This window comes from Prosopis cineraria, unplaced genomic scaffold (genome assembly GCF_029017545.1).
Source record: "Prosopis cineraria cultivar Desert tree isolate PC_DT_omini unplaced genomic scaffold, ASM2901754v1 PC14, whole genome shotgun sequence".
NCBI classification, from domain to species: Eukaryota; Viridiplantae; Streptophyta; class Magnoliopsida; order Fabales; family Fabaceae; genus Prosopis; species Prosopis cineraria.
Genome location: NW_026555345.1, coordinates 31016483 through 31033296, shown reverse-complemented (window position 1 = coordinate 31033296; position 16814 = coordinate 31016483). Strand labels below are relative to the sequence as shown.

General features: G+C 37.8%; 4 protein-coding genes across 5 annotated transcripts; 3 read left to right on the top strand and 1 right to left on the bottom strand.

The window, feature by feature from the left end:
• The first annotated feature begins 2105 nt into the window (after positions 1 to 2105).
• LOC129292141 (uncharacterized) lies at positions 2106 to 5157 on the top strand. The gene is given in 7 exon segments (XM_054929672.1): positions 2106 to 2464; positions 2759 to 2882; positions 2982 to 3100; positions 3249 to 3327; positions 3919 to 4152; positions 4561 to 4741; positions 4744 to 5157. Coding segments are annotated over 7 exon segments (1236 nt in total). The 3' UTR covers positions 4884 to 5157.
• A 257-nt stretch (positions 5158 to 5414) lies between these two features.
• LOC129292144 (uncharacterized) lies at positions 5415 to 8265 on the top strand. The gene is made up of 3 exons (XM_054929675.1): positions 5415 to 5638; positions 6755 to 7097; positions 7976 to 8265. Exons 1-3 carry the CDS (start codon positions 5466 to 5468, stop codon positions 8039 to 8041), a joined length of 582 nt encoding a protein of 193 aa, XP_054785650.1. The 5' UTR covers positions 5415 to 5465; the 3' UTR covers positions 8042 to 8265.
• Positions 8266 to 8705: 440 nt separating this feature from the next.
• On the bottom strand, positions 8706 to 11740 carry LOC129292143 (protein GET4-like). 2 transcript variants are annotated; one of them, XM_054929674.1, is made up of 11 exons: positions 11611 to 11740; positions 11258 to 11337; positions 10901 to 10979; positions 10727 to 10808; positions 10406 to 10647; positions 10231 to 10314; positions 10076 to 10122; positions 9748 to 9876; positions 9365 to 9449; positions 9080 to 9157; positions 8706 to 8946 (listed from the first exon to the last, which is right to left on the bottom strand). In XM_054929674.1, the coding sequence occupies exons 1-11, from the start codon at positions 11653 to 11655 to the stop codon at positions 8914 to 8916; spliced, it is 984 nt and encodes a 327-aa protein (XP_054785649.1). In that variant the 5' UTR covers positions 11656 to 11740; the 3' UTR covers positions 8706 to 8913. The 2 variants fall into 2 exon arrangements, with proteins under 2 accessions (XP_054785649.1, XP_054785648.1); XM_054929673.1 differs by having other exon boundaries at positions 8706 to 9157.
• A 654-nt stretch (positions 11741 to 12394) lies between these two features.
• On the top strand, positions 12395 to 13550 carry LOC129293847 (salt stress-induced hydrophobic peptide ESI3). The gene is made up of 2 exons (XM_054931958.1): positions 12395 to 12551; positions 13183 to 13550. The coding sequence occupies exons 1-2, from the start codon at positions 12471 to 12473 to the stop codon at positions 13264 to 13266; spliced, it is 165 nt and encodes a 54-aa protein (XP_054787933.1). The 5' UTR covers positions 12395 to 12470; the 3' UTR covers positions 13267 to 13550.
• The last annotated feature ends 3264 nt before the right edge of the window (positions 13551 to 16814 follow it).

Sequence of the window (16814 nt, the reverse complement as noted above, 5' to 3'; positions counted from 1 at the left end):
CCAATATATAAGTAACGTGTCTTTAAGTAATTTTTATATACCAATAAAAATGAATTATTTTGCTGAAAGTATGTGAAAGGATAATAATTTAGTAATTTTATTTTTAATAATGTGACAATTAATGTTATGATACTTGGTAAAGTACAATTAATATCTCTTCCTATTTTAAAATAATAAGAATAAAATCATTGAAATATTTTAACATCTCTTATAGAGCTGTGCAAAAGTATTGTCTAATCCAGTCTAACCTGAGATGATCCTAGTCTTATTTTGTCCATACAGACATTGATCTTTCAAGACCAAAAAGGCTGAAAAGATCATACCAATTTTTTAGGTTGGACGGGACAAGAGACTAAACATCTGGATCACTAGGTCCCCTCTAATCCTATTAATTTATTTATTATAATTATAATTAAATTATTTTAATAAATACTTCAAATCTAATTGATATTAAGAAAATGATTGTATGAAGATTTGTCGAATTTATTTTTAAATTGAGTTTATTAGATTGAAATAAATTATTTTTTTTCATAAAGAAAAAAAAAAGAACGTTAATACTAAACTAATAGAATCAGTTTTCTAATCTTATAAATTAAACTTAACCCTATTAATTTTTAAGTTATCATTTAATAAAATTAAATTACGGTTACTTAATTCAATTCTTTTTATAAATTGGACTTTGAGTTAGGACGAATTCTTGTGATACCTTTGCGCACACACACGTGAAACGAGGGGGGGAGGGAGAAATCTCAATTCTTTTCTTCTTTTTGAAAGCTCAATATCCAACAATCCAACTGCCTGAGCTTGAAACTAGTATGGTTTGACCAAGAAAAACTGATCTAGTTCTTGGCTTTACAGCATCCTAATGATCATGTGATGTAGCTCCTGTTCTTTCAACTGAATTCGTTTATTTGATTTTCACCTTTGCAACTTCGTCTTTGTCAGCACAGCGCGAAGAGATTGGACAGTCCGTGACTCCAAACGTTTGATCAGTAATGATGTCTGCGAACGATCCTTTGATTCTTTCTTTAATTCTGTTAAAGTTGTTAAAGAATTGCTTTCGCCGCTCGGAGTGGGCATTCGACAGGCGGCGAAGTTTGAGCATTGCTGGGCGGGACCTGAGAATAAGGTAAGTGGTGCCCAAGTGACCGAAGGTTGCAAGCTTCAGATCTTTGGCGTGAGGCAGAAGGTTAAAGATGAGAAGAAGAAAGGGTTGCAGAATTCAAGAAATGGGTCCAAAGAGAGGGCGTTGACTAAGGAGGATGGGCCTCACACCAACTCTTTGCAGTTTGCTGTACAGTCGCTGCCAACTCCCTCCGAATCAGGACAAAATCGACTCCAGAAAATGGATACTGAAAATTTTCCATGCTCTTGCTGGAAGTCCAATGTTTCATGGGAATCGAAGCAAGCAGAATTTAATGGGCAGTCTGTTGAGATATTTCGGGATAAGGATGTGAAAAAGAAGGGAAATCATGTTTCATTTGAATGCTTAATAGGTTTTATTTCTGATGGCCTGGCTCCGAATCTTGAGAATTTGGGTGAAAGATTGCGAGGAAATGACCGTCAGAGGAGTACTCTGCTGCATCCTTCATCTGATTTTAATCACTTGAAAGTATTCATCACTAGTATTTTGGAAAGGCAGCAACTATATGCAAATAGGTTCCTACGAAATTTGAAATTTGCAAAAGTGGGTGGAGTGCCATGAAACATAGTCAAAGCAAGCCATTCAGCTAAACAAGAGGGAGATGGTAGCGCTACTGCTGAAAACAGGGAAGAAACGGGGAGAAGTTCTCCGCAGAAGGTTGCTACTGGCATTCTCGGCATTCTTTTGTCAAATTTAGAGCGAATTAAGTCTTCTGTTTCCTCAATTTCATTGACAGAATTGATTGAGCTTCTCGAAGAACATCCTGATGCGAAGAAGCTATCCTCGGGACAAGACTTCTTTAAATATACAAAGGGAGAAGGTATGCACTGTCAACTAGAAGCAGAACAACTTGAATGCTCTTATTTATGCTAATCCCTGTTTTCATCATCAAGTTCTTACAGGGAGGAGCCTCTTTGAGGAGCTGGATAGAGATGGTGATGGTCATGTAACTCTGGAAGACATGAAAGTCGCAATGAGAATGAGAAAATTGCCACCAAGATATGCTCATGAATTTATGTCCCGGACCAAAAGTCACTTGTTTTCCAAGTCTTTTGGTTGGAAGCATTTTTCATCTGTGATGGAGCAGAAGGAGCCACCAATTCTTCGTGCATGTAATTCTGTGTGTCTAGGCAAGTCTACCACACTTACGAAGAGTGAAATATTGGAATCACTAAAGAATGCTGGCCTGCCAGCAAATGAAGACAATGCGGTGGCTGTGATGAGATTTTTGAATGTAGACACAAAAGGATCTATTTCTCATGGACACTTCCGCAGTTTTATGCTTCTTCTTCCCCCATATCGTCCTCAAGAGGATCCAGGGTAAAATTTATACATCGATCATCAGCTTTTTTATTGTGTTTTCAAATGTGCTGATAAGATGTTTGGTGATGATCTTAGTATCCTTACTCCACTAACTGCTCGATTCATCTTGAATGATCCTAGGTGTGTTGATTGCATTCTATAATCTTGGAAGGATATGCTCCTCCTTACTCAAAGTCAAAAGTCCATGAATTATGAAACTATGCTATAAGATGATAAAGAATGCAAAATGTTGAATTTAGTGCTTAAGATTCAATGCTTATGTTAAAAGCTATTGTTGCTATGGTTCTTCAGGAGTACTGCAGTTCCTGTTTCACGACGGTTGAAAAACCTGTTGAAAGTGTTAATATCGGCGTTGGCAGGGGGCCTTTCTTGTGTCATGTCTTGTGCATTAATGCATCCAATTGACACCATCAAGGTATATTCTTGCTAATAACATCATCTTCATCTCATTTATCTGCTATTCTTGGATCCTTCACACGACTAACGCTTGCAATTATCTTTTTTGGGATGTTAGACTCAAGTACTAGCATCATCGTCTTTAACCTTTCTAGAAGTCATTTCTAAGCTTCCCCAAGCTGGAGCACAGGTTTTATATAGGGGTTCAATCCCAGCAATTCTTGGACAGTTTTCAAGGTTATATTTATTTCAATACTCTCCACATCTTCCCTACTTCTGAAGCAATATAAGCAGAAAATGAAGGGGAAAGATTCATCAATCCTTTCACTCAGCAATGATAGTGTTATCATTCTTTTAAGCTCAAGATAGCTTTTGATAATTGCAGCCATGGCTTGCGAACTGGAATATCTGAAGCAAGTAAGCTAGTGCTAATAAATATTGCTCCGACATTACCAAACTTCCAGGTCCATTGTAAAATTCCTCTAATTTCCCTCTAATTTCCTTTTATTTATGTGCTGGTTAATTCCTGCTCAAGTTACTTTATATCTTTCATCCACCTTTCATATTGTTTAGGCTTTGGAGAACTCAAGTAAATTTTCTTAGTGTGTATGGTGGCATTTGAAGGGATGAAAAACTTGTTTGGATGCCAAAAACCAGGATTTTTGTTTATAGATAATCTCATTTGGTCTGACATTGTTTCCCCATCTTAAACCACGTTTGTCCCTCCAACACCTCTCTGTTTGCACCAGAGTAAGAAAATCTGCTTCTGCGTTAAATGAATTGCATTGATGGTGTAAACCACTTTTCAAATAAAAGTTTCCAAACATGAATCATGGTTGTGGAATCTCATTTTTGAAGAAGATCCAGTTTAGTAAACTCCAATCCAAACACATTCTTAGCATCCAGATGGTTGTTAAGATGTCCTTGTCCTGAACAATAAATGAATTGTTTTCATTAATCTGAACTACTTAGCTCCATGTCCTCTAAAATATCAGTTAACATTTTTCAAGCTATTTATTGAATCCATGATACTAAGAGTATAACATTTTACGCAGATACAATCCGTATCATCATTCTGCAGCCCATTTTTGGGAACAGCAGCGCGGATCCCTTGTGAGGTGTTGAAGCAGCAATTGCAGGCCGGTCTATTCGACAATGTGGGGGAGGCTACGGTTGGGATGTGGCGCCACGATGGACTCGGGGGTTTCTTTTGTGGAACTGTGACCACCCTTTGTCGTGAGATTCCATTTTATGTTGCTGGCACCGGCCTATATGATGAGTCCAAAAAGGTACATAAGTTCTATGCATTGTGCAGTTTTTTTTCTTATACATATATATATATATATATATATTGATGAAATATGCTTCTATTTATCCACATATACACGTGTATTCATACACTGTAACAAGCAGCACAAATTTTCGTGGAGATAAAATGTGTCCCATTGGAGAAATTCCCTTATAAGGTGTTAGCATTGCATGACCACTGGGGCATGACGGAAGCATGCGTGTGTTTATGTGGGCATTGAACTATGGTATATAACCTGGCTGCATATATATATATATATATATATTCTATCATTAGGGTCAACTCTGGATTTTAATTGAAATCATCCGCTCAATGTTGTGACTGGTTGATGGCATTCTTATTTCTCGTCATCTGTGAGATTGAGTGGAGTGTCATGGTGGTGTTGAAGGCTGTGCAGCAATTTTTAGGATGGGAACTGAAACCTTGGGAGACACTGGCTGTGGGGGCTTTATGCGGCGGCTTTACGGCTGTGATGATGACACCGTTGGATGTGATCAAAATGAGAATGATGACCGCGAGGGGTCAGTCTCTGTCGGACGCCTCAGTTACCCTCTCCATACTCCGCCATGAGGCTTATATAAAGGAGCAGTGCCCAGGTTCTTCTGGGTCGCTCCCCTGGGCGCCTTCAATTTTGCTGGCTGCGAGCTGGCTAGAAAGGCCATGTCCAGGATTATGAACGAGCATCCTCCCAAGGTGGCCACTTCTGAATAATAGAGGGATTTTTTCGGCCCGAGTCTATATCAACATGGATCACAATTTTTGATTCACCTGCATGGCTGCATCTCTCTCTAATATTTTCTCTTTTGTACATTTGCGGTTTGCTAACCACGTTTGGGATCCATTTCAATTTGGCCTTGTAAATTTTCTACGGAAAGGAAGAGCTCGTTATTTCTTTCACTTTCTTCACTGCTGTACAGATATTAATCCTTTCATTTCTTTCAAATCAATATTCTGGAGTGCCTATAGCAGTTCACTTTTTTTGATACATCCATAGAAGTTCTGTTTCAAGTCCACTCTAATTGCAATTTCGCGTTGACTTGAATGTTATTGGATTAGCTATTTTATGCAATGAGGACTGACAATGACTTTTCGACTCATAAAACTAAAAAGATAATAATATGAAAATTGATAAATTACAGCGGATGCCAGTGGCATGTCTGATATCGCTTTGATCTCATCGTGATTCATGACCGCCACGTTTACCCTATCACAAATCCAACAGCGGACTCTATATATCCTCCATGAAATCCATAGTCTTTGACTCGGGGCGCTCTGGGGATCTGCTGCCCCGGCATGGACGCCTCCGACGAATCGAAGTGCAAGACGCCGACTGTGGTGAAGCTGAGGCCGATCGATGCGACTCCCTCATCGTTCAAAGACTACGGTCAGGTCATCGAGGCTTCACCGGATGGCGACGAGTTCGGTCCTCATGACGCTCAGTTAGACCTGAGCCGCGGAACTCCCAGGTCCCTAACAACCTTCCTTTCATATGAGTGTGTTGTTCATCTGTTATGCGCGAAGCAACTTTTAGATTCTGCTCTCCCTCCCTCCCTGATTTTTTTTTTTCCGATTCATTTTCTTCTATGAGTTCAATTGATTTCTTGTTGAACGGTATTACATCTGAGTAGATTCTTGTACATGGTTTGCAGTTCTGAGGATTTCGATTTCGACTCACTTGATAATTGTGGATGGATCCTTTTTTAAGCTGGTAGTGGGGAAGAAACTTGGAGTCCGTTGTCTAAGAAATCGCAACATTTTTTTTTTCTTTGAATGAAAACTGAATAACTATCATTAAACAAAGGCAAGGAAAGAAAACCAGATTATCCTTTTCTCCACTTCAATTTGAAAAGGCGGAGGATGATCAAAGATTCCGAAAGAATTATCTAATCTATGAACTCCCTTGGCTTCTAGCGAAAATACAAATGAGAAAAGAAAGCCAGATTTTCCTTTTCTCCACCTCAATTTGAAAAGGTGGAGGACGATCAAAGATTTCAAAAGAATTATCTAAGCTATGACCTCCCTTGGCTAAACGGTCAGCAATACGATTTAACTCTCTAATATTGTCAGCCTAGGTCAGTATGCAAGTCAAGTAGCTGTTTATTTTGTTTTCATGGTTGAAAACGCGGAGGATGATCAAAGATTCCAAAAGAATTATCTAAGCTATGACCGATGGCTAAATTTGCTGGTCCTATTTGTCTTGATCAACAAGTGAATGCTTAACTGCTATTTGATTTAGTACTATTATCACTAAGATGGCTTGATCGCATTGCTGCTTAATCTGGGCTAACAAACTGCAGAGATAAAGTTGGTGTTAACAATCTGGTCTAACAAATTTAAGACTAGTAATTTAGTTAGTTGGAAGACAAAACCTTAATGACAAATCTGTCTCTAAAAATAATCTACTCGACAAATTAAGCAGGAATAGTCAAATTTCTAAACTTCAATCGACTTTTTGCACAAATCCATTCATTCACTTCTTGGAGCATCTTTTGGAGGCCGATTGAAGGAATATTTGGTGCTGCTTTTCTTCTAACATGGCATGCATTTGAATTTGATTATGATCCAATCCTGTATGTTGACAGGTTCTACATTATGCATCTTGAAGATCGTCCTCTAGGGTTTTCTATGATTACACACCATGCAAGTGTGACCCAGTGCCTTGGGTCAATTGGCGGTCATGTTTGGTATCTTGGCGTAGCTAAGCCATCCATTGTTCATTCAAATGAAGTCAAGGACGACAATAGCCAGAGGGCTGTACCATCACACTGTGGTCATCTGTATGTGCCTCCTGCTGTTGAGGATGTCCAGGTTTTCAAGGTTTCTGGTTCCAAATTTCTGAAGCTTAACCAAGGGACATGGCATGCTGGTCCTCTATTTAAGGCAGAAACAATGGACTTTTACAATCTTGAACTAAGCAACACAAATGTGAGCCTTTTCACCTTTCCTTTATCTGAAGGTTCTCATGCGTCATAGTTCTTGTGGAAGGTTCTTCAAAGGACCCTTGATGTCATGGGAGACTTGATTCTAAGGCTTAAGTTCAATTTCAATTGAATTGAGAATACAATTGATGCAGAAAGATAACCAGTTGCAAAACTTGGTTTTCGTCTATCTATATACATGTCATTAGCCCTTTAGTAATTAGATGCTGATTAGACTTAGAGTTAACAGTTTGCTAGAGGTTATAGGTTCAAACTCAGTGATGTCATTTACCAAGATAAACAGAGACTACGGTTAGATTTTATCACATAAATTTAGAGCTTCCACTTCTTCCATTCTGTGAGTTCACTCTTTCTGCCACAATCACAGCCTTTTTGTTTTTGTTTTTTTTTTGGGGCCTCCTTTAATCAATATTCTTTACAGTTGCACAAAAGTGAGGTGTCAAAATAGATGTATCTTTATTTTTCCTCTCTATTTAGTGAGGAGGAAGACCTTATTTTGGCTCCAAACATAGAGGTAGACTTTCCATTTGGTCTCTTGCACATCATTCTATTTCAATCTAATCATTCAATCATCTCAGTGCCTGTAATGTTTCCACTCCATCCATCTATTTCCAATATTTAATTTCTGGTGTAGTAGTTTGATAATTTGGATGCTCAACTGAACTTGCGAGTTAATAGAGCCAAATAATAAATAATGTTTAAGTCAGCATACTATTATGTTATGTTAGGCGTTAAAATTTTGGATGGAAATGGAACAGAACTGCAACATGTATTAAAATATGATTTTTCTTTGCGAGAGTTGCTCCCACATTGATTGTTTCGCAAGTCATTTGTAAGGCCTAACTCTGGGTTCTGTTCATATAGGTGATTGATCATACAACACACAACTTCATCAAGAACGATGGTGTGGTCTTTTCAATCGATGAGTAATTCTATTGCTTTTTCTAGTTGCTTGCAGCATTTTAACTAGCACTGCAAACTGCATGTTGTTCAATAATACTACATGATTGTCTTAAAGAAAAAGAATGATACTATGTTCAATTTAATATTTATTATTTAATTCCTAATATTAATATTAATGTGTTAGCTAAATACATACTGTGATGTATTGTATAGAGTTTAGAGTTTTGCAGAACAAGTTGTGCATTATAATATGTAATAGGGTGGCATGTAATAAATATGTGTGTGTGTGTGTGTGTGGTCAAAAGATACTTAACCTTGGCTTGCATGCTTAAATAACCTTGTATATAAGTATGTAAATTTGATCTATGATCCAATTTGATCTCAAGTTCGTTCATAAACTGAACAGTCAAGCAAACTCCCTCATTTGAACATCTGACGCTGTTGCTCAATGATATTGCTTTGTTTGAAAGGCCTAATTTCTTCTTTAGAGTTCTTGCTAGCAAAATTGTCTTGAGTTCGGACAGATTTACATAGAATAGAAGCATGTACATATATGTATGTGATTTGTTTGTTTATTTTGCTCGTTTAATCTTTTCTCTCAGAACCCAACGAAACATTTATAATTAAAAATAAAAAATTAGAAGATGGGGACTCCATCAAATATGCTAGAAAATTTAAGTTTTGCTGACAGAGTAACTAGATTGGATGGGTTTTGGAATGCATAAAATGAAAAAGAAGAATGAAGATGTGTAAAAAGTTAATGAAGCTGGTGATTCCAAAATGGGTTAGAGTGGAAATAAAACGTAACAAAACAAGCATCAGAATCTTCAATAACCCCACATAACATACATATTATATCGAACTGATTTACTATAGGAGAAGTAATTCAATGCGAGATCTCAAAACCGAACATCATTAGGCAGCCTCATCGTCTGCATAATTTCAATCAAGAAATCAGTTAAGATCGTCAGAGTTCAAACGTGTATGATAATCCAAAATGAACATACAGTATATCTATTCCAAAATGAAATTGAAGAAATCAATTAAGAGTGTCAGAGAGGGGACCTTGAATATATCTTCGAACATGCCCATGGCATTCCTTCGCTGTACTCCATAGAACTTCTCCGCAATGGCATCTATCATCTACGTACACCACACCTTCTTGTCAAATCAACCACACTCATCTATTCAACTTAAGTAATAACCCCGCATACACATGATCAATATGTAAAATTACATTTCTAGCAAACCATATGGCTATGTTGAAGAAGGGAACGAAAAAGCTTCAAGCAATGGAATGAATTTCATTCCATCACATAATATAGCAACATTATATGTATCTGTACTAACCTCATTGAATCCAGGTTCCCTGTTAATACATAACTTATATTTTGATCTCAGCATGGTAAAAAGAGGAAAGACATTTCTCTCCAACCTGCACCATTGCCAAAAAAAAAAAAAAAATAAACAGACTCAGAATTTTCATCAAGTCCCAGGATTTTGCAGACAAACAAAAACTGATTCTGAAGTGAAATCTCCTTAATACACTTTGTTCATCAATCACGAATATGAACGTGAAATTCTCTGCAAAGATCTAATGCTTGGCGTCATAGATAAATTTTGTGTTACTTGTGTAGAGAAAGGTAAAGAGTTTTAATATTTTGCGTAGAACTTCATCCGTTCATAAGAAATGACGAAAGTGATTACAGAGAAAGAGATGAAAAATGACGTACGTTGGCAAAAGGAAACTGACAAACTGCATCATGTCTGTCTGAGGGAACTCAAGGTCTGCAGCCTCCGCTTCTCTCTTTATATCTTCCAAAAGTATTTTGGCATCTTTCAGATTACCTGAAGATAAGTACCTGTCGAGTGCATGCATGAAACGGGTAATTTCTAACAATGAAACCTTGCTAATTTATACATTGATAAAAAAATAGCTTGATCCTCTACATTCATAAAAAGCAACCCAAGAAATTGGGCACACAGGGGACTGCTCAGATTGCAGAAGTCAAAGAGGTAAGAAGTCTACAGCACATTTAAAAGAAAGAAAACGTCGTTTACCCCAAAATGGCTCGAGCGATGGCCAAATCATCTTCGCCAGGATAACACTAGAAACAGTAGAGGAGAATTATCAGTACAACCTCGTGGAAGAAGAACACTGATTAATTCCGTATAAGCAGAGAAGAAGATAAGTGTGAAAAAGCAAGGATTCAGACCTTGCCCATAAAATTGACGAGAGTAGAAGCCAGCTTGCTGGGATCATTTCCCCTGACAAAATGATAAGTCACCTTAGCCATATCCTGTAATGATGATGATGATGATGATGATGAGATGAGAGTAGTGAGAATGCATGGAAGAACGAAGGTGGTGAACTGAGATGAATCATATTACAGGCTCGGGAGACTCAGAATAAGCGTATTCAGCGAGCAGAAGGTGAAGCATGGGAGAGCCGTGACCGTCGGGACCATAGACGGCCGACCACCGTATGGCGGCTTTCAAGAAGGAGGAGCAGCCGTCGACTCTGATCCTGGCCACTCCGAGCGCTTCTGTTAGCTGCTGCATGTCTTCCTCTTCCTCCAGGTTACTTGGCAGCGTTCCTCTTGGAAACTTGCTGTATATTCTCTTCACCCTCCCTTTTCATTTGTTTCATCATTATCATTTCATATTCACGCACCCAAAATCCCACCATATTTAATTCACATGTATACCTACCAAGACTCTGATCATCACAGAGAACTTTCCCTTGCTCCAGCGTCTCCGCGAATATTAAACCCAGCTCCGCTCCGCAGATTTCCTGATCCACCATCCATCAACTCCATGTTAATTTCATCACCATGCATTTTAATTAATTCCTTCCCTCCTAATTAATCATAGAAGCACCCTGACCTGTCCCTCTTCCAACTGAAGGCACGCTCCTGATTCTAATATATCTAAAGCTTCCGACAACCTTTCCGCATTTGCATATCTGCGTGCACGCGTACCATTCTTCAATCTCTGTTTCTCAGTAAATTATTATATTTTTGTTTAACTTTACTTGAATCTTGTAAATCTCTTTGCATATATATTTAAATTATATGAGTTTTCTTAAATTTTCCCCCTGTTCTCAAAACATGCACGAGCTTATCTTCAGAACGGGAAATAAATAAATGAGCTTATTTCCGATTTTGCATTCTCATATTGATTACAAGAATCAAACACGGTGATCGATTGATAACCATGAAAATAAACGGAAGATTTGAGAACCTCGTACTGATAGATTTGTACATTTGTTGAGCTCGATAATAATTTCCCTCTTTTACCAGTCTCTCCAGCTTAGCCATATGCTGCATTTAATTAATTTCACATCAAGTTAAAACGAACAGTAAATACCAAATAAATCCACAAACACAGGCGCTGTTACGGGGGGATGCATGCATATAAGAAACAAGTGGAGATAAAGGAAGATTTATTGTGAGGAACGATGCATGCCCATTCAATAGCAAAGATTATTATTGTTAATTATACGTAGAAGAAAGGCATATCACCCTAATCAACTGCTAGAAATTTATAGAGTAATAAGTGTGTGTGCGCGTGTGTGTAATTAACATGGAAGGTACCTCTTGAGCAGGAGGTAATATTCTTTTGTTTCTTTCTCGAGACATTGCAATAGCAGAAATCAACGTGAGTGCTTGATTAGGCTTCGTCGGGGAAGGAAACCAACTGAAACTAATGCAAAAGCAAAACCAATACGTGCCTTAGCTTTCACATCACAAATCTAAACGCTTAAACCGCCTTATTTACTGGACATTGCACAAATTATTGCCTGTTCAGCTTATTACGGGCCACCCACGTCCCCCGATATGTACCTTGTTATTTCACAAAAATCAAAAAAATAAAATAAAAATGAAAGGCCCTCTTATTAAGTTTTGTTATTTCACAAGTTCTTGAATTTTCAAAATCATATTGTAGTTATATTATAAATGATCTTTTTTGAAATTTACATAGGTTTCTCTTGCTATCAAGTTCTTGCAGTCCAATGGTAGTGGGCCTAGACCAGCCCAATAGTAAAGCGTCATGCTCCATGATGTTGGCTAGTCATATTTCTACACATTTGTATTATAAGTTCCAGGCTCCAGCTCAGAGCATTGCCTCGTGTTCCTTATTCTCCTGAAACCCGTTCTCAAAACCCCTTACTCTTTGCTACTTGCAAGTTTGACGGTTGACATTGCTAAATTTTTTAAATAAATAATCAACATCCTAGAACTATGGCGAAGATAATCTGAGCTCATTTGCATTGAATGCAAAGGGTAAGCCACAACATCGTCACGGAGGAGATGACGCGTGTCAAACTAAGATACACGTGTCAGTCCGTCGTGCTTTAAACCCTTCCTATAAGAACAGCACGGACGAACCCAAGCATGTTTATCAGGGCTCAACGGATTCGGATAAAAAGAGGCAAATCCAAAAGAGATTTGTGATGGGTTCGGAGACGTTCTTAGAAGTCATCTTAGCAATATTGCTTCCTCCTGTTGGAGTCTTCCTCAGATATGGCTGTGGAGTATGTACTCTCTCTCTCTCTCTCTCTCTCTCTCTCTCTCTCTATACTTTTTAGTCACCAATCTCTGCATGGATTGCTTTGAACGATGTGATGCGTAACATCAGCTGCAGAAACTATGGAATGAGCCGTGCCTTATCAACAGTTATTTATATACATTTTATAAGATATAACAAGGAGCCTTGTGCCTATATCACTCTTTATCATGACCTCGCTGCTTTGAGTTTTATTTTTGAATAAAACGTTTTAGTTTAGGTTTAACACTGTGTAGGCTCATCTTATTGGAAGTAGAGTTTATTACTGAGTTCAATAATTTAATTAGAATTTCGAGTCAAAACTTTTGGACCCTGGAAGTTTGGGAGTTCATATCGTAGCATGAGCATCCTAGCAGAAGTGGTGTTTTTTAAGTCCCTTGTAAACATGCTCCGAATAATTTAGCGATGTTATTTCTAAGACTTTTTTAACCTTTTTGCGCTTAGTTTTTCTCCTCCCTGTCTTGTATCAATGAATCCTTGTATATCTGGAAAAATATTACCCTTATTTCTATAGTCAAGAGACATTTTGAATTTTGTCTTTTGATTCTTTCCTGCTCTGTACAATGTATTATTATATTAATTAGGAACACATGATGCAGGTGGAGTTCTGGATATGTCTGTTGCTGACAATTTTAGGATATATTCCAGGCATTATATATGCCATTTATGTCCTGGTCGGATGACGCTTTATATATATGTGTTTTTTTTTTCAATCAATATTTTCACCGTTTTATGCATGTGGGTTTTACTTCACTGTATCTTCTTCCCCCGGTTTTTGCCGTTCTTATTAGAATTGTCATAATTATTCTGTAGATGCCACAAGGCTTTGTGATTTGCAGTGTAGTACTCTTTCTAAGTTGTTCTGTTCAATTTCAGTGGAATGTCAGCATGAAACATGGTCTGATTCCAATTCAATTATTGCAGTTCTTTTGAATAGAAATGAATATCATGATGCTCTTTTCTTTTACTATGATGGTTATCTTATAAAAATTTTGAACATTCTAAATGAGTAATAAGTAATAATGTGATCATCTAGTGACATCAATACTTTACCGGAAAACGGAAACAATTTGCAGTCAGTTCCAAAAACAGTCAAATGTAATAAACACTTTGAGAGTTCAGAAAGGGCAGAGTATGAGGTCGGTTCCATGAAGAAGCCTATTAGGATAAGCCCGGCCCGCTAAAGATTTTGTGGACCTTGATTTGTAAGCTCAATGAGTACATCACCACTGTCCCCAATAGCTGTCGTCACTGCCAGACGATGGCGCGGAAGAGCTTTGTGCAAGATTGGCCTCTTGCCCTTAACACACAACTCTGCTTGTGTCTCTGTGGCAGTTTTAGTCCTCACTTTGTCATTTCTGATGCCATCTTTGGTTTTGTCATCACAATGCTGAGAGCAACCCTTTGAACTCCTCCTAATATCTCTGTCTTTCACTGCTTTTGATCTATTTTCACTTCTTGCTTCGCCCTGTAAATTACGGCCCGCGACAAAGTAAGAATGCCGCATAATTAAATCACAAGAGATCAATAGAATCTGAGTGCGACTGACCTCATCAAAATATCCAATCTTGGATGTTGGCAATCGAATTCCAGAAGGTTTTAAATTTGTTGAAGGAAGAAATGGAACAGAATTGCTTCCTTGTGCAGGGTGAGTTCCTTTGGGATGATGGAATCTGTGATCTCTGCAAGCTGATGACTTTGGAACTAAGTCTGATATACAAGTATACTTCTTTTTCATGCATAATGGATTATTAGAATCACTTCCACACCCTGAAGATTTTAGAGGCGATCTGGGTTTACTTGATGCTATCCATCTTTCCCCTGAAATATACACTCAACTCTTGAGTTTTTCTTTGTGTAAAACCTCTTTTGCTATTCAGTTCACGCTTACCATTTGTGACGTGAACATGTCTGCTATCTTGTTTGACTTCTTTTGCAATCAGAGAGATCCTTTTGGTGGGAGCCATTTCAGTACTTTTAACCCTTCCAGATGACTTTGGTGGCTTAAATGATGACGACGAGGGAATAAATTCACTTCCATCAGAACACTTTCATCAAGTAGACATGTATAAATTAGTTTGTCTTGAAAAACGAACAAAAACGTTACAAGCCGTTCTTTGAACTGCAAAATATGGTTTCAATCTTGAAAAGATGGCATATTCGAATATTTATTCTCAACAGTACATTAAGCAACTAGACATCAATTGACATCACAGTTGTGCGTGTTGTGAAAGCAAATGACAGTGTAAAAACTTATACAAAATAATACTCACACTGGATGACGGTTTTTTTTGTTTTCGTTTTTTTTTTTTGGGGTCAAATATGATCTCACGACACGCGTCAATTCATGATATTGCTCAGTGATATAGAGAGAAAGCACAAGAGGTAATGTCGAAAATCGCAGTCAACTCAGGAATTGTAGTTAACTATAAAGGAACATGCCTGTTTTGATGATGGGGTTGTGGAAGCCTCTTTAGAAATTTTCTGTGACTGATTGGCAGTTTGCTTTCTGGGATTTGGCAACGATTTCATCTGAATTTTGGAGAAAATGAAGCATCATTCAGGGAAAACACTCAAGGCCACACAAAGAGCTAGCCAACCGTGACAAGAACATACCTTTGGTTGAGCCGGCCCATCCATTTGTTTCAGCGCTGAGAATTTGACATATTCAAAGACAAACCAATGTGCAGAAGCATTAGACATCTAGCATTATACTAGTACAGATTAGAGTGTAAGCGTAAGAAGGTGGAAAATGCTAGAGATGATGAATGAAAGAGAGTTGAATCGTACGATGAATCTCGTGCATGTGGGTGTACTTCGGTGCAGCATGAGTATCATGAGGCTGGGGATCTTCAAAAAGTTGAAGCTCAAGGGTGGCCAATGGGGAGGATCCATCACCATCAGTTGAGAGAGATGACATCCTGAGCTCTTGGATCGCAGAAAGAAGATGCATCTCAGACTTCTTAAATCCTTTGTTCGCTAGACACAGTTCTACAGGATTCAATACTCCTGCCACACTAATCACATCCATAAGCTCCAACGCCAAACAAAGAATAAGAAATGGTTTTGATTGAATTTTGCTGAAATTAAATGTTAGGAGAAGGTTTCTGTATATTTTGACAAAAGCAACTCAAACGGTGCTTCTATTAAAACCATGTTTTGTTCCTGCTAATAGGATTGAAAACATGCACTTTCAGTTTGAATGTGAAATACTAAAGAGAATACTTTAAAAAGAAGTTTCAAAATAAGGAAAAGGTGAAGAGCATGCCTTCACAATTGAGGAAAGCTTTGTCCCAAGCTAAACTGTTTCTTGAATTGAATTCATTTGCTTTAGTTTTCATTTCTGCTGATCTGTTCTGATTATCCCAAGTAGAATGAAACAACTCCTCTGGTTCTAGAAATCCTGATCAGAGAATGGTCACGTGATTAATGCATGCTTGTGGAAAAATATCAATTTATCATTTCAATTTAATTATATAAATGTGCTTGTGGAAAAATACCAGGATTTGAGAAAAATGCAGCATCCCATGCCAAACTCTTTCTTAAATCAAACTTTGACTCACACTTTGATCCTAAGCATTTCTCATCCTTCTCCCTCATCTCTTCATCCTTCATATCCACCTTCTTTCTCTTTTCCGCACAATCTGCATTCGAATTGAATTCATAACAGTTCAAATTAAATCAATGCTCTATACAGAACCCATCTTATGCATGTCTATGAAGTTAATTATATGAAGATGCGGATTCAAATTCGACACGATGGATGGACACTAAGCATTGACATGTAAGTATATGTAACCACTTTATTAGATGTTTGGATTCATAGACATGTGGGATTGTCAGAAAATCACTGTTTGGTTTCTAAGAGAAAGATATTGAGTGGAAGAAATGAAACATAGAGGGCATTGAGAAAGCAAGAAGGGAAGGTCGTTAATTATATATACAAATCAGAGATCAAGTGCTTGCTATTTTCATCACAAATACTTACCAGAGCATCCAAATTGGGGAACAGCCTTTTGTGATTCCAGAGCCATGGATGGCAAAGCTTGTTGCAGCAACAACAGAGACAGAAAATATTGGAGGCAGAGTAATTTGAAACAAGTCATAAATGCACCTAAATACCCAAATTAAGAGCAATTATTAATTGGTTTCAAACTTTGATTTGCGGCCGCGATTTTGTCCGTTCTATTCTATTACTCATTCCAGCACATTTTTAAAAAGTAGTATAAAA